This window comes from Tamandua tetradactyla, chromosome 9 (genome assembly GCF_023851605.1).
Source record: "Tamandua tetradactyla isolate mTamTet1 chromosome 9, mTamTet1.pri, whole genome shotgun sequence".
Classification (NCBI taxonomy): Eukaryota; Metazoa; Chordata; class Mammalia; order Pilosa; family Myrmecophagidae; genus Tamandua; species Tamandua tetradactyla.
In genome coordinates, this window is record NC_135335.1 from 7,514,828 (window position 1) to 7,539,210 (window position 24,383).

At 55.5% G+C, this 24,383-nt stretch overlaps 1 protein-coding gene across 6 annotated transcripts in view; it reads left to right on the forward strand.

The window, feature by feature from the left end:
- The window catches only part of PC (pyruvate carboxylase), a 133,983-nt gene that overhangs the window by 97,095 nt on the left and 12,505 nt on the right, over nt 1–24,383 (forward strand). For all 6 annotated transcript variants that reach the window (XM_077115587.1, XM_077115589.1, XM_077115586.1 and 3 more), the window contains 9 exons: nt 13,482–13,617; nt 13,792–13,976; nt 14,272–14,437; nt 14,535–14,680; nt 14,822–14,939; nt 15,237–15,388; nt 16,666–16,784; nt 19,827–19,989; nt 21,416–21,598. In XM_077115587.1, coding sequence (XP_076971702.1) covers nt 13,482–13,617; nt 13,792–13,976; nt 14,272–14,437; nt 14,535–14,680; nt 14,822–14,939; nt 15,237–15,388; nt 16,666–16,784; nt 19,827–19,989; nt 21,416–21,598 — 1,368 coding nt within the window. The remainder of the gene's footprint in view (nt 1–13,481; nt 13,618–13,791; nt 13,977–14,271; nt 14,438–14,534; nt 14,681–14,821; nt 14,940–15,236; nt 15,389–16,665; nt 16,785–19,826; nt 19,990–21,415; nt 21,599–24,383) is intronic.

The window sequence follows — 24,383 nt, forward strand, 5'->3', positions numbered from 1 at the left end:
TTTCTTGAGTGGCATCCTTGGCATTGAGGATTCAGTCTCTGCACCTGCTCTGGAGTCCAGGTGTCTGCCTTGGGTCTCCTCAATGAGCAGGTGAGAGGAGGTGACATCTGTACCACTTCTGTAGCTTCCTAAGCCCTGGTTTTAGGGTCTGTAGAGATTCTGGCCATCTGTGGGGAATCACCAGTGAGCATCTTGGAATTAGGGTTAGTTGAGTGAGTGAGGTGGGCAGGAGGTCCTGCATGGCTCTCCTTGTGGGGCCAGGCAGGCCAGGAGGGGAACCACCTGCCAATGTGTGCTTTGCTTCTGCCATGCTCAGCCCTGACTTAGACAGCGAGGTACTTTTTGCTGGCCGTCCCCTTTACACATCCTTGTGTCCCATCACAGTACTTTGCTCTCTAATCTCTGTAGGTGAGACACTTACCTCCTCCATTAGCTGGCACGCTGCTCCCCGGGGACCATGCCTTATTAACTGTTGTCCAAGTGCTCCATAGATATTTCTAGGTGAATCTTAACCTCGAGCTACTCTGCAGACTCATCGTGTGACCTGGGGCATTCGTGTGTGCTTTCGTTCATTTGTTTCCCAGACATTTAATTTTAGTGTTGAGCTTAATGCAAAGTGCCAGGGAGACCGTGGGGGACAAAATAGACTGAGAGAGCCCCTTGCCCTAAGAACCTCACTGTATCTGGTGAGGGAGACAGATGGGCCAGTGGGCTGTTGTAACAGTAAGTGCTCCTTGCCGAGGACCCAGACAGAATATGGTTCCATTCTGGGTCCATCATCAGAACAATGAGAGCTACAGTGGAGGGAAATAGTTGCCCAGGGAGGGTCTCAGAGCCGGTTGGGGAGGCCCTCCTGAACTGAGGATGTGCCCACGACTTTAAAATACCTGCAGCTGCCTTCCTCTGCCTGTCTCTGCCCAGCTGCCTGGGCAGGGGTGCAGCAAACAGTAATAGCAGCTCCTTTGCACCAGGGGGCAGTGTTCGCTCTGAAATTCCCACCGCGCGTGTGCGTGTGCGTGTGTGCGTGCGTGCCTGCCTGCCTGCCTGCGTGCGTGTGTGTGTGTGTGTGTGTGTGTGTGTGTGTGTGTGAGAGATGGGGGGTTGCCAGGGGCTATGAGGAGGCTGGCGGGGGGGTGGGGGCTGCTGACCCCCGAGGTCACACTGGGAGCCCTCTGGCTGCCAGGAGCCTTGGCCGGCCAGCGCAGGTTGTTTCTGCCTTTTTGATATTCTCTCTTTCTTGTTTATCTGTCATCTTCATTGTTTCTGGTTTTCCTCCTTTCAGCTCCCCCTACCCAGAAATCCTGTCCTCTGTCTGTCCCAGCTTGGGCGCTTTGATGGTAGCTGCAGAGCCCTGAAAGTCAGAGTCTTTCCTTTCATCATCCCTGTTGGCTGCCACCCCTGGGGCCCTCAGGCGACACGTCCAGGGCTGGATTGAGCAGCGTGGAGACCATCTGAGAGCAGCTCCATCCATCAGAGGCTTGCTGCTGCCACATGGCCCCAGTCCCTGCCAAGAGCTCTTTTTACTGGTTCTGACCTTCTTTTGCTGGCAGCAGCTGGTGCCGGCTGGGGGGTGGGGCCAGCTGGGCCTGGGGTGGGGAGGGGAGGAGTGTGCAGGGCTGGGGTGGGGGAATAGTGGGAAGTAGATGCAAAGGAGGAGCGTGTTAGTTACTTTGGAGATTCCTGGGGCCTTTGAACACACTCCCTCCTTCTACCCACCCCCCCAGTCTGGCTGTTCTCCAGCTCACCTCTGGATTTGCTGAGCAAGTTGGAGACCAGGGGTGGCCAGTCCCAGCTTTAGGGCTTTCAGGATTGACACACTGTCCAGGCTCCCCCGAAACTGGTGCGGGGCTTTCATCACCTTGGTAGCGTCCCGCCCACAGCTGCCCTCCAAGGCTGAAGGAGATGCTGTGTGAAGAGCAGGAATATTTAGGATGGATGCAAATTCTAGAAGGAACATTCCAGGACCTTGACACTTTGCTGCAGTGGCCATTCAGATGGCCGCCCTGCCTTAAGTCCCTGCAGGGCCACTCTGGTGGCGAGCATGGCTACTCGAGACCAGAGGTCGTGTTTCCTGGACCCAAACTTGGAAGATGATGTCTCACAAGGGAATTTTGTGCTGCTTCTCGTTGCAGGAGGCAGCCTGGGAGATAGAGTCTCGAGCTGAAATAGTAGGATTTCTGGTGACATTTTGATGATATATTGGGCACACCGAAACTGTCCGAGCTGAGCACTGTGGGTCTCTGGTGGGAGGCTCTGGGCACTGCTGGGGGCCTGCTGGGGGCTTCAGGCCAGCGACAGTAGTGGGTTGGAGTTTTTTGTTGTTGTTGTTATTTGGTTTCTAAGTGTCTCTCACACTTTGCTTTGGAGGAAACCACAACTTATTCCTTAAGCCTCCTGTCCTGAAAGCATGCAGAATTCGTCTCAACTCTGGCCCTGCCCTGGTTTAACTGCCTTTTGGATGTGTTAGTGAATCCCACTGAGCCCGCTGATTTACCTGTAAAGGGAGCTGATAAAAGCCGTGAAGGTCACCTGTGTGAGACCCCATAGAGCATCCTGCCCACAGCTCAGGGCCTGGTGAGGAGTGCTCTATGGGTCCAGGGCTCACCGGGCCGCCTATGTGCTGTGGAAGCGCCTGGGGGGCAGGTCTGCAGGAGCTGCAGGTGCTGCCACACAGTTGCCTGCCTCCTTTCCCAGGTGCTTGCAGGCACCTCCCCTGTAGCAGTTACTTCCACTCCCTTCTGAATAGGGGAACGCTGGGCCCTTTGATCCAATGTTAGAGGAGAAGAATGAAGCTGGAGGAGAAGGGAAGGCGTCTGGGGCTTCTTGCTGGGAGGCAGCAGGGTCCCAGCCCCTTCTGGCTTTGGCGTGTGTCACTCTCGCTTTAAGGAGCCCCTTTTGCATCCTACATGACAGTCCAAGCATCTTAGTCGTCTGTCTCCTTCAGGACCCAGGCTGGGGCCCAGGAGAAGGCTCTCTCAGCCAGCAGCTACCTGAAAGGGACTCTCCTACCTTCAGGTCCTCCAGTTCAGGGAAGGATTTCCGGGGGGAACCGCGGCCTCCATTGTGGTCCCAGGCACCCAGGATCAGGAAGTGGGTCCCTTAGTGCAGCAGAATGTGACGTCTTCCAGGACACCGGCTTGAGTTAATGAGGAGTTTTGTTTTTGTTTTTATTTTTATTTTTTTTTAAATAATTTCAAACACACAGGGTATTTACAAAAATAATACCAACCCCATACGGAGAACTTTAGCATACTGAGATGTACCACCTTTTTAAAAATTTCTTCAGGGTCCATGATAATCCCCCCCCCATTTCTGATTTTATTTATTTGCATCCTTTCTCTTTTTTTCTTTATCTGCCTTGCTAAGGGTCTATTGATTTTATTGATTTTCTCAAAGAACCCAACCGTTAATTTTATTGATTTTCCTTATTGTATTTTTTGTTCTCCAATTTATTTAATTTTTACTTTAATCTTTGTTATTTCTCTTCTTTTGTTTTGCTTTGGGGTTAGTTTCCTGTTCTTTCTCTAGTTTTTCCAGGTGTGTCAAGTCCTCGATTTTTGTTCTGTTTTTAATATAGACATTTAAGACAATAAATTTCCCTTTCAGTACTGTCTTTGCTGTATCCCATAACTTTTTCCATTCGTCTCCAGATGTTTTCTGATTTCTCTTGCAATTTCTTCTTGGACCCACTGATTGTTTGAGAGTGTATTTTTTAATCTCCGTATATTTGTGAAAGTTCTGGTTCATTGGTGGTTATTGATTTCCAGCTTTATTCCATTGTGGTCAGAGAAAGTGCTTTAAGAAAGTTTGTTAAGACCTGTGTTTTGCCCCAGTATATGATCTATCCTGGAGAATGTTCTGTGAGCACCAAAGAAGAATGTATAGGAATTTTGGTTGTGTAACAATCTATATATGTCTGTTAGGTCTAATTCATTTATCACATTGTTTAGATTCTGTGTTTCCTTATTGATCCTCTGTCTGGTTGTTCTATCTATAGAAGAAAGTGGTATATTGAGGTCTCCCACTATTGTTGTTGAAACATCTATTTTTCCCTTCAGTTTTGCCAAAGTTTGCCTCATGTATTTTGGAGCTCCTTGATTGGGTACATGAACATTTATGATTGTTATTTCTTCTTGGTGAATTGTCCCTTTTATTAATATGTAGTGCCCTTCTTTGTCTCTTATGACATCTTTGCATTTAAAATCTGGTATTGGTATAGCTACTCCTCCTTTCTTTTAGTGACAACTTGCAAAGAACATCTTTTTCCATCCTTTCACTTTCAATCTATTTGAATCCTTGTGTCTAAGATGTCTCTCTTGTAATCAACATACAGATGGATCATATTTTTAAATCAATTCTGCCAATCTGTATCTTTTAATTGGTGAGTTTAGTCCATTAACATTCAGAGTTATTATTGTAAAGGCACTTCTTGAATCTGCCTTCTTATTCTTTCGTTTTTATATGTCAGATGAATATATTTTTCTCTCTCTCTCTCTTTATCCTTTAAATTACTCTTACTAATATTCTGCAGTTCTGTGCCCTCCTCCAGACCTCTCTTTCCTTTTTTCTTCCAGCCAACAGAACTCCTTATAATATTTCTTGCAGGGCTGATTTCTTGTTTACACACTCTCTCAGCATTTGTTTGTGAAAATTTTAATCTCGCGCTCACTTTTAAAGGACAATTTAGCTAGATAATGAATTCTTGGCTGGCAATTTTTCTCTTTCAGAATCTTAAATATATCATACCACTGCCTTCTTGCTTGCGTGGTGCCTGTTAAATAGTCCAAACTTAGTTTTATGTAACTTTCCTTGTATATGGCAAATCTCTTTTCACTTGCTGCTTTCAGGACTTCCTGCCTCTCATCAGCATTTATAGTCTGATTACTATGTATCTTAGAGTGAGTCTATTTGGATTTATTCTAGTGGGGGTTCATTGGGCCTCTTTAATTTGCATATTTATGTCTTTATAAGGGTTGGGAAGTTTTACCCAATTATCTCCTCAAATAACCTTCCGAGCCCTTTACTCTTCTCTTTTCCTTCTGGGACACCAATGATTCTTATATTTGTGCACTTCATGTTGTCCATCGTTTTCCTAAGATACATTTCAAATTTTTCTACTTTTTCACTATTTGTTCTTTTGTGCATTCAAATTCAGATATCCTATCCTCTAGTTTGCTTATTCTTTCTTCTGCCTCTTCAAATTTGCTGTTGTGTCTCTAGTATATTTTTAATTTGATCTACATCTTTCATTTCTGTAAGATCTTCTATTTTTCCATTCATTCTTTCAAGCTCTTCTTTATGCTTTTGTAGTATCTTCTTGATATCCATTATGTCTTTAGTCAATCCACTGACATTGAGGAGATTTGTATGAATATCTTTGATTAGTTGTCCAAATTCTATGTCTTCTCTGGCATTTTAATTTGGTCTTTTGGCTTGGCCATATCTTCTTGATTTTTCATGGCCTTAGTGATTTTTTGTTGACTTTTTGGCATTTGATTATTTTGATAAGGGTATTTTAAAAGTTGATTTCCCTTGCTCATTTAAGATTTTGTAATTGCTTGGATTTGTGTTGAAGGTCTTCTTTTGTGCTTGGTTTGTCAGCGATTCCCCACCAAACCAAGGCCAGGAACTCATGCGGGAGGTGCAACTCTAATGGGAGGTCTGTTAAAAGCTAGGCAGAGAGGCAGTTTGCCAGAATGTACTTTCCACATCTTCCCAGAAGATGGCACTCTTGAGCCCCCTCCTTCCCTCAGACTTGCCTCTGCCCAACTGTGCCATTCTACTAAGCAGGATGGTGACCAACTGCAAATTCAGTCAAGACCGTGCAGGTCTCCCTGTGTGCTGAAAGCTGCCAACCCCAGGCTAAGGGGTGGGCAGCGTGCACCTCGGCGGAGAATCCACTTGTGGGCATGATGGGTCTGGTGGTCCCCAAGATCCCACATGGAATGACCCTGGGCTGTGGGACTGAGCATTTCAACTACCCCTGCCAACAGCCAGTCCAGAAATGCCTGGCGCTGCAGTGCAGCTTGCTCCCTCTCCATCCGTGTACTCTGTGAGTGCGCTAGGCCTCTGTGGAGAAAGAATAGAGGTGGCAGAACGCAGATAGTCTCTTTTATCAGCCAATTGTCAGCCTGACTGTTCAGTGCCCTCTTCCTCCTGAGGAGGGGGCCTCCCAGTCTTCACCAAACCTGGGTGTCCATAGAGACCTGCCTCAGTGGTCAGGTGGAGGCACTGTGCCCCAGCAGCGAGGTCTTTGGGCATAGATAAACCAAGTCTGCTGGCTCCTGGGTTCCCCATGGGAGCTCCCAGCTGCAGAACTGAGGGAAGATCTCCCTAGCTGATGCGGCAGTGGAGTGCAGGGGTGTGCTGCGCCTTCAGCACCTGCTCTGGCCTGCATGCTGCAGCCCGCCCAGTTGCCGTCATGATTGAGTCAACCCACCCCATCCTCTCTCTTGTGGTCTCTCTGGTCTCCCTATGTAATGTAGTTTCTCTCTAGGTCCTCCCTACGTAACGTAGATGTCCCTCTCTTGTCACTTGTACCCTGGAACTGCCATCCAGGTCATTTTTCTGTCCTTTCTCTAGTTGTTCCGTGGAGCAGGGGTGAACTCGGCCTGTCCTGTTGCTCTGTCGTCCTTGACATCATGCTTCTTAAGTACTTCCATGTACATTTCCTAAGAACAAGGATATTTGCTTATGTAACCACCTTACGTGCAATTACCAAGTTCAAAATCTGTGACGTTGATATGAAGTTTACAGTCCATATTCCAGTTTCTTCCTATGTCCCAACAATGTCCTTTTCTCCTGTTTTATTAGATCCTATCTGGGATTGCACTTAGTTGTTAAGGCTTTTGGAGTTTTTAAGGAAGGGTCTTAGCCAAACTTTCCACCCTGAGAACTTCTTAGTTACCACCCATCAAACCTAGACCCCTTGAGTGGGGAGGCAGGAAGGGGCAGCTGAAGGAGCCTGGCCCCACACTGCCCTCTGGAACTGGCACCAGATTCGGCCCCTGCCCTGGCCTGAGGATGAGGAAGACGCCCCTGGAATGGCCCTTGAGGCAAGGGCCAGCAGGATGGAGGTTCTTTTTGGGAAAGTGCTTTCATGAGGAAGGAAGCTGGCACTCAGGTCCCGTGGGGGTGCCTGGGCCTGGGCTTTCTTGGAGGGGGGGGAGTCACGTTTGATGCCAAGCGCAGGGTTTCTAGGGGATGGCACGGAGGGAGTCAGAGCCATGGGATGTTCCCCCACCCTCCCCTCTGACCTCAGGGCCCCAGCCACGTGATCTCTGCTTCCCCAGTGCACCATCAGCCTGGTGTTTCCTCCTCCCTCCAGCTCTGGAGGATGAGGTGACATTTAGGGAACTGTGGGGATCTGCTCATTCCGGACCCCTCAGAGGCAAAGCACCCGAATGGTCCCGTTGCCCCCCGCTCCCCGAAGGCTTTCCAGGGAGAGGCTGTGTGAGGACCCCATATTCGCCCTGCCTGGGTCCTACCCCTGGGTCCTTCTGGAAAGGCTTCAGGAAGCCCCAGGCAGCCAGACCCCTGGGTTTCAGGTCTGGAGGGGAGTAGGACACAATAAGGGAAAGGCTGGATGCTGGATTAACCTCTGAGGAGGAAGAAGACCTTTGGGGTGAAGGTGACATTTTTATTGCTCTTTGTATCCCCAGGGCCTTGTGCCGGCCCAACACTGGGTGGGGGCAGAGGCAGCAGACTGGAGCAGGGGCTCACGTGGGACTGCAGCAGCGTGGAGCTGCAGGGCGGCTGTATCTGAGCGCTGAGGGCGTAACCACCACTCCATCATTCAGGGCAGCCCCCCTGACTGGCCTCCCAGGCCCCACATGGCCTGTGGGGGACGATGCTTCAGGGCCTTTAACCTCAAAAAGCATCCGGTCCTGAGAACAATCTCAGTTGTCTGCCTTCCCTTCTGCACTGGAATCTGGGCTGGGTTCCTGCTTCAAGGCTCTTTCCGGGTCCCTGAGGGTCAAGGGCGCCGGGCTTTGGGGCTGTGAACCCCCTGCTTCCTGCAGGGCCCAGCGGCCTAGCTTCCCCCCGGCTCCCAGGCAGGGCAGGAGGCTGGAACGGCCCTGGGCACCCCTTCCCCTGATTTCAGCCTTGGCTGCAGCGCAGGCTTCCAGCAGCCTGGAGTAGGAAACCTCAGGCTCAGTGAGGGGCCGGCCGGAGGCTGGCTTCCCCAGCCCTTCCTCTGCCCACCTGGGTCCCTAGGGCGAGACCTGCGGCTGCACTCGGGAGCTGCCTGTGACTCCGAGCAGCCCGGGCTGTGCGGGGACCTTGGCACAGGAGATGGTCTCTGCCTGTGGTGGAAGTGCAGGGTGGGGAGGGCCTGTGGGGCTGCTGTCCATTCCGTATGCTTTCCTCGCTCTCCTCGGAGACCTAGTGCGGGCCGCACGGAGGCGTGAGTGTGCGGGGCCGCAGGGGCCAGCGCACAGACAGCGAGGGAGGCCGGTGGGAGCAGTGGGGGCCGCAGGCAGTCAGAGGAGGCCGCCTCCCGATCCCTCGTTCATCTGGGAGGCGAGGCCTTGGGAAAGAACGCTAGTGACGAACATTTATAGAGAAGACTGGCACGTCGGGAGCCTGTCTCAGCCAGTCCTGGGATGACCCCCCGGGGTCAGGGGTGGTGACAGCTGAATTGACAGACGAGGAAACTGAGGACTCAGAAATGCCCCAAATCCCACAGCCAAGACAGGTAGACTGGGTTTGACCCCAGGCCTGGCACTGGGTACCCGCTTATGGCGAGTTGCTCTCGGCCCCACTTTCCCTCACTGCTCTTACTTCAGCCAACGGTGCTGCCCTTTTCCCTTCCCTGAACATCTGCCTGCACACTGCCAGCCTGAGAGCGCCGTGGCTTGGGGCAGCTGTGCTCAGGCCTCAAGTTCAGGCCTGCTCTTGCTTTCCTCTGCACAGGAACCTACGAGCTTGCTGGGCATCTGGGCACCTCCCCAGCTGCCCGGAGCTTCTGGCCCTTTGTAAAATGGGTATGCCAAGGAGTCCCTGGCCCACCCCAAGCGTCTGTGATGACCAAATGCACCGTGTACAAGGCTTGTTAGGGCCGGGCCAGCTGTGGGCGTGGCTGCTCTTGTGCGCATGCGCACTGTGAAGGAAGCGGACACGTGTGGCCTGCCTTCAGGGTTCAGCCTTCCCAGAGGCTCCGGAGGTGACAGCCCTTTGGCATAACTTCTGTAGGACTTGGAGGAGGAACTGGGGCGTATGGGTTGGGGGAGGGATGCTCTGTTTACCTACAAGGCAGCGGCTTAGTGCCCGAGCAAGCTCCCCAGGTGGAAGGAGAGACTGGCCTCCCTGGAAATAGCTGGAAACTTTCCTGGAGGTCCCAGAATCTCACTGCCAGCACGCTGCTTTGAGCTCCAAGGCTGCTCACCTGTGAGCAGGGTGGGTTCACGCGGGGCAACAGTGAGGCGGACCGGTGGGGGAAATGGGGGGCCAGCTTTCAGGGACATTTCACTGACAGTAGTTGTTTAACAGGTGATAAACCAGGTCCTGGCTTTAGGGAGGCCATTGTGGAATTTCCCTGAGACTTTTCCCTCACTCTTTTTATCCCCTCCGAGTATTTCTTTGTTTCCTATTTATAAATAATTCTTTCCCAGTTCAGAAAAATCTGAGATGTATAGGAAAGCTTAAAGTAAAAGAAAACAACCACTGCCTGTTCTAGCATATGGGGCTCAGTAGGAGCCATGCCAGTGTAGTGCCTTCCAGGCTTTCCCTGGCCTTAAAAACACCTTCCTGAGGTCCTATGTTTATGTATTTGACTTCACATTCTATCCTGGGCATTCCCTAGGCCGTCAGAACCTGTGCAGACCTGTCATCATTAAGTTACTTAATGTACAGTTGTCCTAGGGGAAGGGGTGGGGGTGGGATCTTTGAAATGTTTCTCATTAGTTGCCCTTGTAAACAATGCTGCTTTGAACATCTTTCTGCCTACATCTTGGTTTCCATCTTTTTGAATTTTTCCATGGGTTGATTCCTAGAACAGCAGTGACTAGGCCAAGGTGGGTAGATATATATATATTTTTTATTATTAAAAAAAAAATTAACTAACACAATATTTAGAAATCATTCCATTCTACATATGCAATTAGTGATTCTTAATATCATCACATAGATGTATGATCATCATTTCTTAGTACATTTTCATCGATTTAGAAAAAGAAATAGCAAGACAACAGGGTAGATATTTTTAAAGGCCCTCCATGAGTTCTGCAAAGAGCTTTCCAGAGAAGTTGTCCTGGGCCGGCAGCGTGCCTGTGGGTCTGACGCCCGCAGGCCGGGATTTCCAGCAGTGCTGTCCTCGTCTCCAACATGGCTGCTAACTTAATGCAAAGGTGGCCCCTCCTTGTTTTATTTTGAATGTCTTGATTGCTAGTGAGATGGAACTGTTTGGGGTTTATCGGCCACTTATATTTGCTCTTCTGTCCCCGGCCTTGTCCTCAAGGAGATCTTTGCCTCATCCTGAGTTTACCCTACGTGGCAGTTTGGGCTCTATCCACAGGGCCCTTTCCCAGCTGCAGATCTGTCCTGGGGCCTGAGCAGAGTAGGTGTTTGGTGCCCAGGAGAAGGGGGAATCTCGCTCCCGACAGCAGCTCACTGCCACGTGGGCCAGGCATTGCAGCACCTGCCTGCTCCAAGCTGCTCCGCTCGAGGAGAGAGTTTCCTTCCTAGTAGGTGACTCTGGAAAATCCAGGCAGAGCCGAGCACCAGAGGGTTAGAAGGGTGGCTTGGAGACATGCAGGTGGCAGACGATGGCTGATAACATCTGAAGTTCACTGTGCTGAAGAAATCACCAGGCGTGAGAGTCACATGACAGCTCCCTGCCCCGAGCAGTTAGCGGACACCCTGGGCTCTGCACTCCCTGTGGTGCCTCCACCAGCGTTAGCTGTGGTGTGATTCTTGTCTTCAGTTGTTATTTTGAAATAGCTTCAGACTCACAGAAAAGTTGCAAAAGTAGTACAAAGCATTCTCTTAGATCCTGTACTCAACTTCCCCAATGTTGGTATTACCACATTTGCTTTTTCATTCTCCTGTTTTTCCCTGAACCATTTGAGTGTAAGTTGTAGACGTGACATCCTGTTGTCCCTAAATACTTCAGTGTTTATTTCCTAAGTGTGAGGACGTTGTCTAATGTCACCACAGAATAGTTGTCAAAATCAGAAAATCGATCCTGACGCAACACTGTTATCTAATCTCCAGACTTTATTCAAGTCTTGCCAGTTGCCCCACTGATGTCCTTGATAGTAAAGGAGCACAGGGTCGGGTCCTGGCCCACGTGTGCAATTGTCGATGTGGCTCTTTTAATCTCTTTAATCTGTAACAGTTCTTTAGTGTTTGTCTTTCATGACCTTGACATTTTGGAAGAGTTTGGGCCAGCTACTTTGGAGAAGTTGCCTTGATTTGGGTTTGCTCCATGTTTTGTCCTGGTTGGATTTGGCAGGCACATCGGGGGGGGGTGCCGAGGCCCTCCCGCTGGCCCGGTGCCTCGCGTCGGGAGGCGCGGCGTGTGCATCCCGGGCTGCTGGGGTCAGGCTGATGGCGCGGCTCGGCATCTGCCAGGCTTCTCCGTCGGAACGTGCCAGCTTCTCCCTTTATTACTAAGCAAGAATGACAGTATGTTATTCATGTCTCTAACTTAGAAAGATGGGGACGCCAGAGCCCCACAAGTTAACCTGCCTACATTGGCGCAGCTGGGATTTGACCCGAGGCGCCTGCCTTGAAGCCCAGCGCCAGGCTCCCCTCGTCCCACCAAGAGGCCTGTGCCCCTCCGCTGCGTTCCCCGCCCTCCACCGCATTTCCTTCCCCTCCCCTCTCCGGTCCCAAACCCCAAACCCCCAACCCTGTCCTTTAGCAGCTGTTGCCAAGGGTTTTATCTCTTGCTCTTGCTTTTCCCTGAGCTCCGCCCCTCCCCAGCCTGACCTGTCTCTCCCTGGTCCGTCCCGTGGCTGGAAAGGGCCCGGCACCCACCCGTCCTGGATTTCCTCCTTGCCCTCGCCTTCCACAGCAGACCCCTTAGCGAGCCTTGCCTGTGGTCTCCCCAAACTTCTCCCCAACCCCACCCCCGTACCCAGTCCTGTTGCGGCCCCCTTCAGTCCTGGCTGCCCCAGCCCAGCCCCCAGAGCTCCCCTGCTGGTCGGGCCCTCCAGCCCCGGGCTCCTCCGCCCTCCTGGTGGCCTCCACACCTAGGGCCTCACCTCCCTCCAGCTCGCGGCCTGTGTCCCCGCTGTCCCCTCTCCGTGGCGCGCTGTCCGCAGGTCTCTGTCGGCCCCTTAGGCTCCAGGCCTCCGTGCTCACTCGCCTCCTTGGCTTGGAGGCGCTGGCCATGGCCTGAAAGGCGCTCAGGCCGGACCGGGTGCCCTCTCCTCCCCTCGCCGCCTGCCCCCAGCTCCCAGCGCGGCAGAGCCCTGCGCCCGCGGCTGCACCCGCCGGGGTCCCTGCGCACTTGGGTGTCCTTTCTCTCCCAGGCCTGGCGGTCTTTCCTCTTCTTCTCCTCTCCTTGCCTTAATTTTTCTTCTCTTTGTAGTCTGCCTTTTTGTAAATTTGTTTTCATTGTGGTATATATGACAGAATTTTCCATTTGAACCATTTTAAAGTGCCCCCTTCAGCGGTGTGAATTACATCCACTCTATTCTGTCTTTTCCCTTCTCCATATTATTGGCCCTATTTATAGCACTGAAAATTTTTGCAGTACTTGTTGTATTTATTGACTGTATTCGTAGGATCTCTACCTAAAACAAAATGGCCAAATAGATGTTTTTAAAAACTTTTGCTAAGAAATACGTAGAAGGGCTAGAGAAGGGCCAGGGTGAAGAGACTGAATTCTGGTTTGAATAAATCTTTGGGCAGTTGCCTGGGCCTTGGTTTCCTTCTTTTATAAAAATGATCTCCAAAGCCTGTCTGCATTCTGGGAGCTGCCAGCGAATACTGGTAGTTTACTGAGTCACCCTCGGTAGAAAGGGAGGTTTCCATCACGTTTGAAGAAGTTTGCCTTTTCCCTGAGCCGGGACTTTGCTTCCTGTGAGCCACTGGAGAGCATGAGCTGAGCTGAGAATTCATTATCCCTCCTCTCCCAGCCTGGCAGGGCCCCAAGGGGAGGGGACACAGCAGGGTAGGTTGTTTCAGGGGAGGAGGTCTGCTGTGTCTGGCAGGGGCAGCAGGCAGGGGGCACTGAGGGGTCAGGAAGCCCCTGACCCACCCACACCCTGCCTGGGTGCACACACAGCCCCGACTGGGCCCCTGCATCACTGCAGGAGCCTGAAGTGCTGGACTTTCAGAACCAGGGCAAGTGTTAGCATCAGGGTGAGGCTGGGGTTCCACTCGGGGGCTCCCTGACCCATGGCCCGTCACCCATGCCAGGGAGTGGGGTGAGATTGCCCCCGCAGTCACCCGGCCACCGCAGGGTTGGGAATGGGACTGTCACTCTTCCTGGGAAGCTGGGTGCTGAGGGCCCTGACTGTCCTCCCCAGATGCTGAAGTTGCGAATGGTGCATGGGGGCCGCAAGCTCCTGGGTATTCGCTGGGCCTCCAGCATCGCCGCTGCCTCCCCCAGCATCCGACGCCTGGAGTACAAGCCCATCAAGAAAGTCATGGTGGCCAACAGAGGTGAGTCCCCGGAGCTGGGGGTGGAGCCCAGTGTCCAGACCCCACCCGGCCTTAGCCTCCTCCCGGGTCCTCCGCCCGGCGCCCCTGCTCTGGCCCCAGCTCCCCAGCTCCCTTCGGCTTCTCTTCGGGCCCAGGAGTCCCACCTCTTACCCCCGCCCCCGCCCTGCCCCCCAGGTGAGATTGCCATCCGCGTGTTCCGGGCGTGCACGGAGCTGGGCATCCGCACAGTGGCTGTCTACTCGGAGCAAGACACGGGCCAGATGCACCGGCAGAAAGCCGACGAAGCCTACCTCATCGGCCGTGGCCTGGCCCCAGTGCAGGCCTACCTGCACATCCCCGACATCATCAAGGTGGCCAAGGTGAGCGCACTGTCAGGCCGGGGCCTGGAGAGCAGGGGTGGCACCCCTGGGTGGGGTGAGGTGAGCCCTGGGGCCTTGGCCAGCTGGGAGTGGCCTGAGGGCAGGGCCTGGGGCCTGTGCCTTTTTGTCTCCCCAGTGCCGTGCCCGGCACCCACATAAGCCTGCAGTAAATGTCAGTGAGCAGATGAGTGAGTGGAGCAGACACAAGTAAGGTGGGGGGTGGGTAGGACTCCAGGGGCTGGGCGAAGGGAGCTGGGGGTGGTGCAGCCCCCCCTGACCCAGCCCCTGCCCACAGGAGAATGACGTGGACGCGGTGCACCCCGGCTATGGGTTCCTGTCCGAGCGAGCGGACTTCGCCCAGGCCTGCCAGGACGCCGGTGTCCGGTTCATCGGGCCGAGCCCAGAGGTTGTCCGCAAGATGGGGGACAAGGTGGAGGCCAGGGCCATCGCCATTGCCGCAGGTGACCCTGGCGGGCAGCTGGGTGTTGACTTCCCGCACGGGTTTTGGCGGCGGCTCCAGCCTCTTACAGAGGCCCCCACCTGCCTCCCTCCCGACAGGCGTCCCCGTGGTCCCAGGTACAGATGCCCCCATCACCTCCCTGCGCGAGGCCCACGAGTTCTCCAACACCTACGGCTTCCCCATCATCTTCAAGGCCGCCTACGGGGGCGGGGGCCGCGGCATGAGGGTTGTCCACAGCTACGACGTGAGCCGGGGCCGGGGGCCGGGAGCAGGCCATGGGGGGCAAGGGTGACGCCACAGCAGGGGAGCAGGGGGGTGGGGGCATGGCGGAAGGCGAGAGGCAGAGCTGGGGCCCCAGTCACTGTGGGCGCCCCCCGCCCCTCAGGAGCTGGAGGAGAACTACACCCGGGCCTACTCGGAGGCTCTGGCCGCCTTCGGAAACGGGGCGCTGTTCGTGGAGAAGTTCATCGAGAAGCCGCGCCACATCGAGGTGCAGATTCTGGGTGAGTGGGCGCCCTCCCTCTGCTCCCCCGGGTGCTCCTGAAGTCCCGTCTCAGGACAGTGGGGGGCAGGAGCCGGGCGGGACCCTGGCGTCCTGGGTTCCCAGGGGCTGGCCTCGGGCAGCTCCAGAGGCCCCCGTGTCAGGGAGGCGGCTCCCGGAGCCCGGCGGGGTGGGTGGTGCCCCTGCCTCCCTCCCATGGGCACCACTGACCGGCCGTGGTGGCTGCCCCAGGCTCTGGGAGAGTTCAGGAGGTGCTGAGGCCCCAGGAAGGGCTGAGCCCGGTCCACCTCCCCCGCAGGGGACCAGTACGGGAACATCCTGCACCTGTACGAGCGCGACTGCTCCATCCAGCGGCGGCACCAGAAGGTGGTCGAGATCGCGCCCGCCGCCCACCTGGCCCCTCAGCTCCGGACCCGGCTCACCGGCGACGCCGTCAGACTCGCAAAGCAGGTGAGGAGCAGGGCTCGCCGCGGGGGGTTGGGCGGCCCAGGCCCTGTGTGTGCGGAGAGGGTGAGGCTGCGCCCACAGGCCGGCCCAGGGAGCCTTGCTGTGTGCCTGCCCCCCACCCCCACCCCACCCCCGTCCCCGCGGCTCTCCCTGCCACACAGGTGGGCGTGTGCGGGCGCCAGGTGACCCCAGGAACCCAGGAACGGAAGTCTGTGGGTCCTGTCGGGATTGGGAATGCTGTGGGGTGTGGCTTCTTCCGTTACCTGCCCCTGCCTCTCATTTGCTGTGGTCCGTTCTCCCAGAGGGTCTGCCTCCTGCCAGTCTCTGCCCAGCCGGGTGGTGCTACTGGGGTGGGGAGTGTTGGGGGTGGCGAGCCATGTCCTCCAGCAGTGCCTTGTCCCCAGACCTGCCACTACCAGGCTCCTCCCGGACCTTCCTTAGAAGCCTCAGCCCAAACCTTGGGCTCCAGCCCCTCCCACACTGAGTCCAGCGTCCTATCCCGGCCATACCTGCCCTCCCAGAGCCGTGGGCGCGTGTGCCCTCCCAGCCCTGCACCCACCCCCTCCAGGATGCAGGGGTGCCCACACTCCCCCCAGCTGGCAGGCCTACCGCCCTCCCTGGGCTGTGCCACCTCAGCCTCTCAGGCTGCTCGGGCCCAGCCCGCGAGCTCAGGTTCCGGGACCTCCCGAGCTGAAGCCTGGCTTGGCTCCCTGTGGCTCAGCGCCAGTCACAGCTAACAGGGGCCGATGTGGATCGGGGTTTGGGTACGTCACTGATGGGCACTCTTACCTTGAGTGTGGCCTTTTTTTAGGGTTCATATCCATCTCGGTCCCTAGCGCATCTGAGGGAGCCATGGTGTTTGGTTTGGGTGTGACCAGAAATGAGCCAAGGGCAGAACCCTTATCTATTGGCTCGTCTCACGTGACATCTCTTTGGTTAGTCGCCAGAGGGGACAGCATAAGAGAGTCAAAGGGAACATTTCGAAACCCTTCTACAAATCAAAGGGTCCAGAGAGGGTAGGGTACGAGGCAGGCAGGACCCAGGCCGCAAGGGGGGGCGCCTGCTCGAGGTGTTGTCCCCGACCAGCTGGGCACAGCCCCTGATGCTTCCAGCTGAGCCTGGCCCCGGTGGCATCCTCAGGGCGTGTGCACGCTGGAGCCAGCCCTGGGCTCGGCCCCTCTGCTGGGGTCGGGGCCACCAGCTACTCTTTCACTGGACCCCGCCCAGTGGGTGAGGTCCGGCCCCGCCATTCGGGCCCTGCTCACTGGCCGCCCCCGCAGGTGGGCTACGAGAACGCGGGCACCGTGGAGTTCCTTGTGGACAAGCACGGCAAGCACTACTTCATCGAGGTCAACTCCCGGCTGCAGGTGGAGCACACGGTCACCGAGGAGATCACAGAGTGAGCCGGGGGATCGGAAGGGGCCCGGGGGTCCTGGGGCCACACGGGCAGGTGCCCAGTGACAAAGCCCAGGCTGCAGATGGCATGGAGGGTGCTGCACGAGGATGCGGCTTTGTGCGAAATCCACAGGAGTGGCTGCTTGGGGAGCGTGGCCTGCGCCCACTTGGGTAGAGAACAATCAGGGATTCAGAGACTCAATTTTATTTTTAAACTTTTTTTATTGTATAATAGAACATATATATATACAAAACAACGACAGAAAAAAGCAGTAGTTTTCAAAGTGCCCTTCAACACGTAGTTACAGGACAGATCCCAGAGTTTGTCATGCGCTACCATACCATCCTCTCAGATTTTTCTTTCTAGCTGCTCCAGAAAATAGGAGGCTAGAAGGAATAAATATTTTTTTTATCATCACAGTCTACTTTTTTTCTTTTTTGTGAAAAATAACATATATTTGAAGAAGCAATAAATTTCAAAGCACAGCACCACAATTTGTTGTAGAATAGATTTCAGAGTTTAGTATGGGTTATAATATCACAATTTTAAGTTTTTACTTCTAGCTGCTCTAAGATACTGGGGACTAAAAGAGACATCACTTTAATGATTCAGCAATCATACTCATTTGTTAAACCTTATCTTCTCTGTATAACTCCACCATCACCTTTGATCTCTAGGGGATTTGGGGCTATGGCCATTATAACTTTCAAGTTGGAAGGGACTGTCACTAATATGGGGTAGGGAGATGGAACTATCTGATGTTCTGGAGAGGCTGGGCCCTCTAGGTTTCAGGACTTATCTGGTCTAGGGACCCACCTGGAGGTTGTAAGTTTCTGGAAAGTTACCCTCGTGCGTGGAATCTTTGTAGAATTTGATATAGTGCCCTAGGTGTTCTTTAGGATTGGCAGGAATGGTTTTGGTTGGGGTTTGTAAATTATGATAGTAGCAGTGTCTAACTGAAGCTTGCATAAGAGTGACCTCCAGAGAAGCCTCCTGACTCTATTTGAACTCTCTCAGCCACTGATACTTTATTAGTTATACTTCTTTTCCCTCTTTTGAAGGGACTTAATTTTTAAAAATTGTTATTATAGAAATATAACAGGGAGGAGCTGAAAAAAGTGATTCATGGCTCTACCCCCAGTAAGGGGTTGAGGAGGAAGCTCGCAGGCCTGGCCCTGTGCTCCCTGCCTTGTGTGGGTGTTGGACCCTCCGACAGCACATGAGAAAGGGGCGAGCACCCGTGTTTCCAAGGAGACCGAGGTGCAGGAGGGCTAAGGTGGGGGGTGCCAGTCGTGCCTCCAGCTGCGTGGGAGCCACCATGCCCACACATAATCTTTCTGTGTGCGTCTTGCTATTTTTATTTATTTTACCATATGAATATTGTGATAAAATTAAGATGTCTCCTATAGAACTCTTATTGGGCTCTTTTAGTTTGCCCTTTGGTGGACGCGTTCCCTCTGCCATTATTCTTTCTTAATACTTTTAGCAGCTGCACGGTACTCCGTCATCCAAATACGTCTCAGCTGTTGTTAGACAGTCAGGCTGTTTCCGGCTGTTGCGGTTTTTACGGGTGTGCGGGCTAACATATTTGACCGCATCTCTGAAGAGTCCTTAGGACTGACGCCTTAGTGACAGTGCTGGATCAGAGGCTGAGCCATCTCTTGCTGGACAGCTTTCTAGATGGTTGTACCTTTGGGTCTCCCACAAGCATTGAGTATTGGCATTCTTTAAAATCTACCTATTTTATTAGCAATTAAAAATGGTCTTTCATTGATTCGCAATGCATGTTTCGAACCATCTAAGCATTAAGCCCTGGCTCTGGGCCAGTCCACCTGACCATGGAACATTCCTGCAGTCGCTCCCCCCCTTCCCCTGACACCCCCTGAGGTTGGGGAGCTGCCAGGGCTGCCGGCCTTTGCCCAGCAGGCACTGAGATCCCAGGTTCCTCACTCTCTTGAGATCAGTGTTTGAGCCAAGGTGGACAGTCCAGCCATATACTCTGAATCTCCCCATGGTGCTGCTGGGACATTGCTGCCAGTCCTGAACTTGCCATGGCCCTGCCCTGTTAAGGAGAAGTCTCTGCTTACTCTGGAGCTGACAGACTAGGATTCACAAGCCAGGTGAAGCCTGGGTGATTGCAACCTCTCTGACCCTCAGACTGCTCCTCTGAGAGGGGTGACAGAGACTCTCAGAGCATCGTGGTGGCGATAAAGCCCAAAACAGCATAGCCTCAGTGCATGGTGATGCGGCGATAAATGGTAATTACCCTCTTTACTGTGAAGTGGCTTAGCAGGAAGTATAAAACATTGAGGAAATTTGCCACGGTATTTTCCAGGCCATTCTTACCACCAAGCCTCGGTGACAATAAATTTAATATCTTGAGGGTTTTGTTTTTTAAACAGCTGTTCCTCTTGGATCTGTTACTCTCCTTAGGAGCATGGCAGTCAATAGGCTGAACTTAGAAAACCAGGCAGATCTGGAAGCCTCCTACTCTAAGGTCTCCTCTGGGAGGGTGGCGGGGGCAAGCCCAGCTGCAGGGTGGAGTCTGTGCTGTTGTGCGCCCACCCCTGCCAGCCAGTCAGCAGCCGGGGCACCCTCTCGACAGAGCCTGGCCTCCGCAGCTCCTGTTCTCTTGCAAACTGCCCCCAGAGTGGGGTGTCCTGACCTTGTGACCTAGAGACCTGCAGCTTCAAATCTGAACTTTACAAAGGAAGGGGGGTGGGGGAGGCAGGTGAACGAGGAGTCCCCAGGGCAGAAGCTGGCCCTGGCAGGGGCAGAATTCCAGGGAGCGGTGCTTTGAAAGGGGCTGCAGGAAGTATCCTCGGGAGGTGGGGTGGGCCCCCTCCAGCTGCTGTGCGCTCTGTCACCTGGACTTGCAGAATGGCTCCTGCGGGGCCCCAGGGCTGGTGGATCCCGGCAGCTCAAGCTGCTCGAGTCTGCAGGGGCGATGGGCTCAAGTCTGTGGGTGCAAGGCTCGTCCCCGTGCCTGCCTCTGGCTTCCCTCCTGCGCCCACCCCCTCACCCGCACCTCTCCTCGCCCCGCAGTGTGGATCTGGTCCACGCTCAGATCCACGTGGCCGAAGGCAGAAGCCTGCCTGACCTGGGCCTGCGGCAGGAGACCATCCGCATCAACGGCTGTGCCATCCAGTGCCGGGTCACCACCGAGGACCCTGCCCGCGGCTTCCAGCCTGACACCGGCCGCATCGAGGTAGGGCTGACGCTGCAGCACTGAGGGCCACGCAGCTTCCCCCAGACCAGCCCCGTCCACGTCCACGAGGGATCGGGGGAGGCAGCATGAAGGGATCTGAGATCCAGGCCCTACCCTAGAGTCAGCGGGAAGCGCTGGATTCTCCCACCTCCCCCACCTCCTCCCTCTGTAAAGTTCAGATTTGCACCGAGAACCGAGAACCGAGAACCGGGGCACGGGTGGCCCAGTGGAAGGGCGAGCGGGGCCAAAGGGTCCATTGGGATGATCGAGGGCGTCGGGGAGGGCGTGGCTGGCAGAGAGGAGACGGAGACGGGCCTCAGTGCAGCCCGGTGCTGAGATAGGGCCGTAGCACCCATAAGAGCAGGGCAGGGACCCAGAGCTGGACAGAGCCAGCCCAGCTGTGCACTTGGCCCGCGCCTCTCCCCTTGAACCATGCCCTCTCTCTCTCTCAGCACTGAGGCAGCTGGAAAGCTGCCTCTTGCCCTGCCCTGACTTCTCCTGCTCTCGGGACTCCCCCTGCTCCCCTGCCCCAGACGCAGGCCCTGCCCATGTCTCCTGTGCCGTCAACCTCTGTCTCCTTCTGCTAAGAGCCCCACAGTCCCCTGTGGTCAGTGGGTCACCGCCAGCCTGTTGGTGGAGGCAGGACACCTGGGGAGTTTGGGCTCAGCGAGGAGAGTGAGGATGATTTGAGACGAGAGCCTGGGTTCCTGAGCTGCCCAGCAATGGTGCGGGTGGATGCTGGGCCAGGGCACTGCCTGGATTCTGGGCCCAGAGCTGGTAGGCTCCAGGCCGGGAGCTGGTCCAGCCTGGATTCAGTTTCCGGAAGGATCAGAGGCTGGAGCTCTGTCCCATGGGCTGCTGACTTCTGTGACCTCAGCTGGGAAGGGGCAGCCCTGGGGATGTGCTTCAGCCGCCCAGTCGCCTTGCAGCACAGCCTTTCCCCCCACGTCCAAGGCCTGGCTCCTCAGAGCCTGGTTTACCACAAAATATTTTTAGCCAACAGTTCTTGCACATAGCCAAGTGTTCACCCTTAAATATTTTATTAAGTTCCTTTTGATCGAACACAGGCCTATGCCCCTTGGAAACGGAAACAGGATGCCATGGGCATCCCAGGACCCCGGTCTGTCCCCCTCTGCCCATCTTCCTGCACATACCTTCAAGTATCCCCTTCCACCCCCCCCCGCCCCGTGCCCATCATGCATGTCTGCCCAGAGTGTGTGTGTGTGTGTGTGTGCGTGTGCACGCCTGCATGCCTACTTCTGCAAGTTACCCAGCAGACACCTAGAACCTCAGCCCCTGGCGCCCTCTCCCCATCAGACTTCTCTGGAAGCCCTCCCCTGCTTCCTCAGTCTGTTTCTCCGACCAGTCACTCCCTCTTTCTCTCTGCACCCCCGGCTCTGACCCCTCTCCGCCTCTGCCGTGGCAGGTGTTCCGGAGTGGGGAAGGCATGGGCATCCGCCTGGATAACGCCTCGGCTTTCCAGGGAGCTGTCATCTCCCCCCACTATGACTCACTGCTGGTCAAAGTCATCGCCCACGGCAAAGACCACCCCACGGCCGCCACCAAGATGAGCAGGGCCCTGGCTGAGTTCCGCGTCCGAGGCGTGAAGGTGAGAGGCCACAGGCTCCTGTCCTCCCTGGCCCGGCCTCCGAGCATCTGTCCCATGGTGGTGGCAGGCGTGCCCTCACCAAGGGGCTGGCCCATACTCTGTCCCCGCCCTTGCCTGGAGTTTGTCCAGTTCGGTGGCTGTCATCGGTGGCTTACCAGGCTCTCCTGGCACTCCTGGAGACTGGGCAGGCAGGTGTTCCATCAGCAGTGGCATCAGCCTGGGCACCGGGGACGCTTCCATGGACACTGTAGGTGTGCCCCGGCCTGAGAGCCACTTGTCTCACCCTGCCCCACTGTCCCCTGTGCCACTGGGTAAGAATTACCTAGAGCATGTGTTATATGACCAGGCCACCTTTCTGGAAATTCTGATCCAGCAGGTTTGGGAGGGGTCCAGGAACAAGCTCTTCAAGTAATTCTTACTTTCAAGGCAAATGTGGACACTTGAGGTAGGAGCACAAGGCCTGTTTGGAGGTGGTCACCTTGCTGGAAGTCAGACCTGTCCGCCAGGCCCAGCTGCCCCTCCACGAGGCAAGGCACAGGCAAAATGTTGTGTGCCTGCAGGCAGGAAGTATGGCTGAGCAGGAGTGGGGAGCCCATGGTTTGCAGCTGGCCAGGCCGGGTGGGCTTCCCTGCTCAGCAGGGACCTCATGTTCCCTGGGCCTCTTTATTGGGGCCTCATTGCCAGTGTCTGTAGGTAAGAGAAAAATTCACAGCCCAGAGACACTGTCTTGCCCTATGAAGCCAGGATAGATCCTGGCAGCCTTTGGGCACCCCGCAGGCAGGTGCCACCATCAGAAACTGGCAGGGCAAGGAGAGTGGGAGGAAAGGGGGCTCTTGGCCTTAGTGAATCCCACTGCCCACCCCCACTTTGAGGATGGCTACCGGGCAGACCCACTGCTCCCTCCCTCCCTCTTCTGGGGATTCCTGTGGGCTGGACCCCTTCCCACCCCCTACCTTGGCCTTGGCCCCTACTCTCCGGGCCCTCCTGCTCCTGCCTGGTTGTTGGGGCTGGGTGGATGGGATGGCCCATGTGTGCTGCCTGCGTCTGATTCTCACATCTGGCTCTGTGGTTCTCGTGGTTTCTGGGTGGCTCCTGGCAGTTGCCCCGAAGTGCATCGAAGCCTGAAAAAGCACAGGAGGCAGGAGGGAGGCCCAGCTGTCTCCCCTCAGGCCCTCGGTCCACCAGCTCATGCTGGAGCTGCCTTTCCCAGGGGCTCGGCCCGTCTGTGCCCCTCCAGGGGAGCCTGTGGGTGGGGCGCCCTGTTCTTCGTCTGAGTGGCTGTTTCCTACACTGATGGCAGAGAGGGGTCGTGACTTAAACTTCCACTGCTCACAGGCTCAACCCGCCTCTCGCCGTGGGGCTTGGTTCTGCCCTGGGGGCTCTGTGGTCAGGAGGGCTGTGTGGCCAGCGTGCAGCACAACCCCTGTGGGATGGCCTTGAGCCCTCACTGGCCCCCCCATCTGCTACTCTTGTAGGTGACCCTGGTTGGCACCCTGGTGGCTGTGCCCCCAGCCCCTGCTCCTTCCTCTCCCTCCAGGCCCAGGACCTCCCGCCTGTCCTATACCCTGCACCCCTGGCCTTGCCTGCCAACCCTGGGGTGCCTGTGTCTTCCCCAGATGTACACTCAGACCAGACCACCAGCACTGCCAGGCCTGGAGCCTCCCCATCAGACCCCTGCCCCTCTGCCCTCCTGCCCTCACCCCCTTATTCATCTGCCCTCTTGCCCAGGGGCCTTCATGGTCCCCTCTGACGCTTTTGCTCTCGTCTTCTCTCCTGAGGAACTTGTGTCCATCTTCAGCTGTGTTCTGGGATGAGGCGGGCAAGCACACACGTTTGTGATGCTATGTGAGCAGCCCACATGTGTGAGAGTCTGGCCTGAGCACACGTGTGTACACTTCTCCCTCGGGCTGTGCGCACTGAAACCCGCAGGCGTTCATTAGGTCCCGCCTGGGCCACCACAGGCCATTGTCCTTGGAAGGGCCCAGGCAGCTGCATTTTAGAACCCCCCTGGAGTGCTTAAGAACCCGCTGAGGCTGAGAACCGAGTGTGCTGGGAGCGTTTGCATACAGACTGCAGATCCCCCAACCCCTGCGCCTGGGGCCAGCAGAGGCTGCGCTGTCAGAGCTGGTGGGGGCTTGGGCCCAGAGAAAGCCGGGCAGGACCAGCCGCTCCTGGGGTGGGGCCAGAGCAGGGGAGCAGCTGCGTACGTGGGCGCCCACTGCAGCGGGTGCCTGGAGCGCCTCCCCCACCCCCGCCTCCCTGCAGACAGGGAGCTTCCACTGGCCTCTTTGCAGGAAAGCCCCGAGTGAAGCCATGGGGGCGTCAGCCGAGTGCTGGGAGCCAGATCTCGCTCAGGGGCCACCATGCTGGCAGGAACCCTGGGAAGGGCCCCGGGTCGAGAGCTGGCCGTGGGATTCCTAGCCCTTTCCCAGTCCCTTTGGAATGGCATTTTACAAACCCAGAAGATGCTGGGAGATGGTGGACAAGGCTGTAAGCAACAGGAGCCATGGGGGCTTTCTTCCCGAGTTGTGCTGGAAGAATACTACCTACCCAGACCCCTCCCGGCTTTCCAAATGGGCTGTGCCCTCCCCCGCCTCCTTCTGCGCGCAGGGGAGTGGCTCTGTTGACCAGCCACCGCGCACCCCGGAAGCTGCTGGGCAGGAGGCTCGTGCTACCCCAAGGACAACCTTCTCTCCCACTTCCGAGAGGAGGGGACGATAGCACAAGGGGCTCAGGCAGCTTGCCCAATGCCCCCATCAGAAAGTGGGGTCCCTCCACCAGGCCT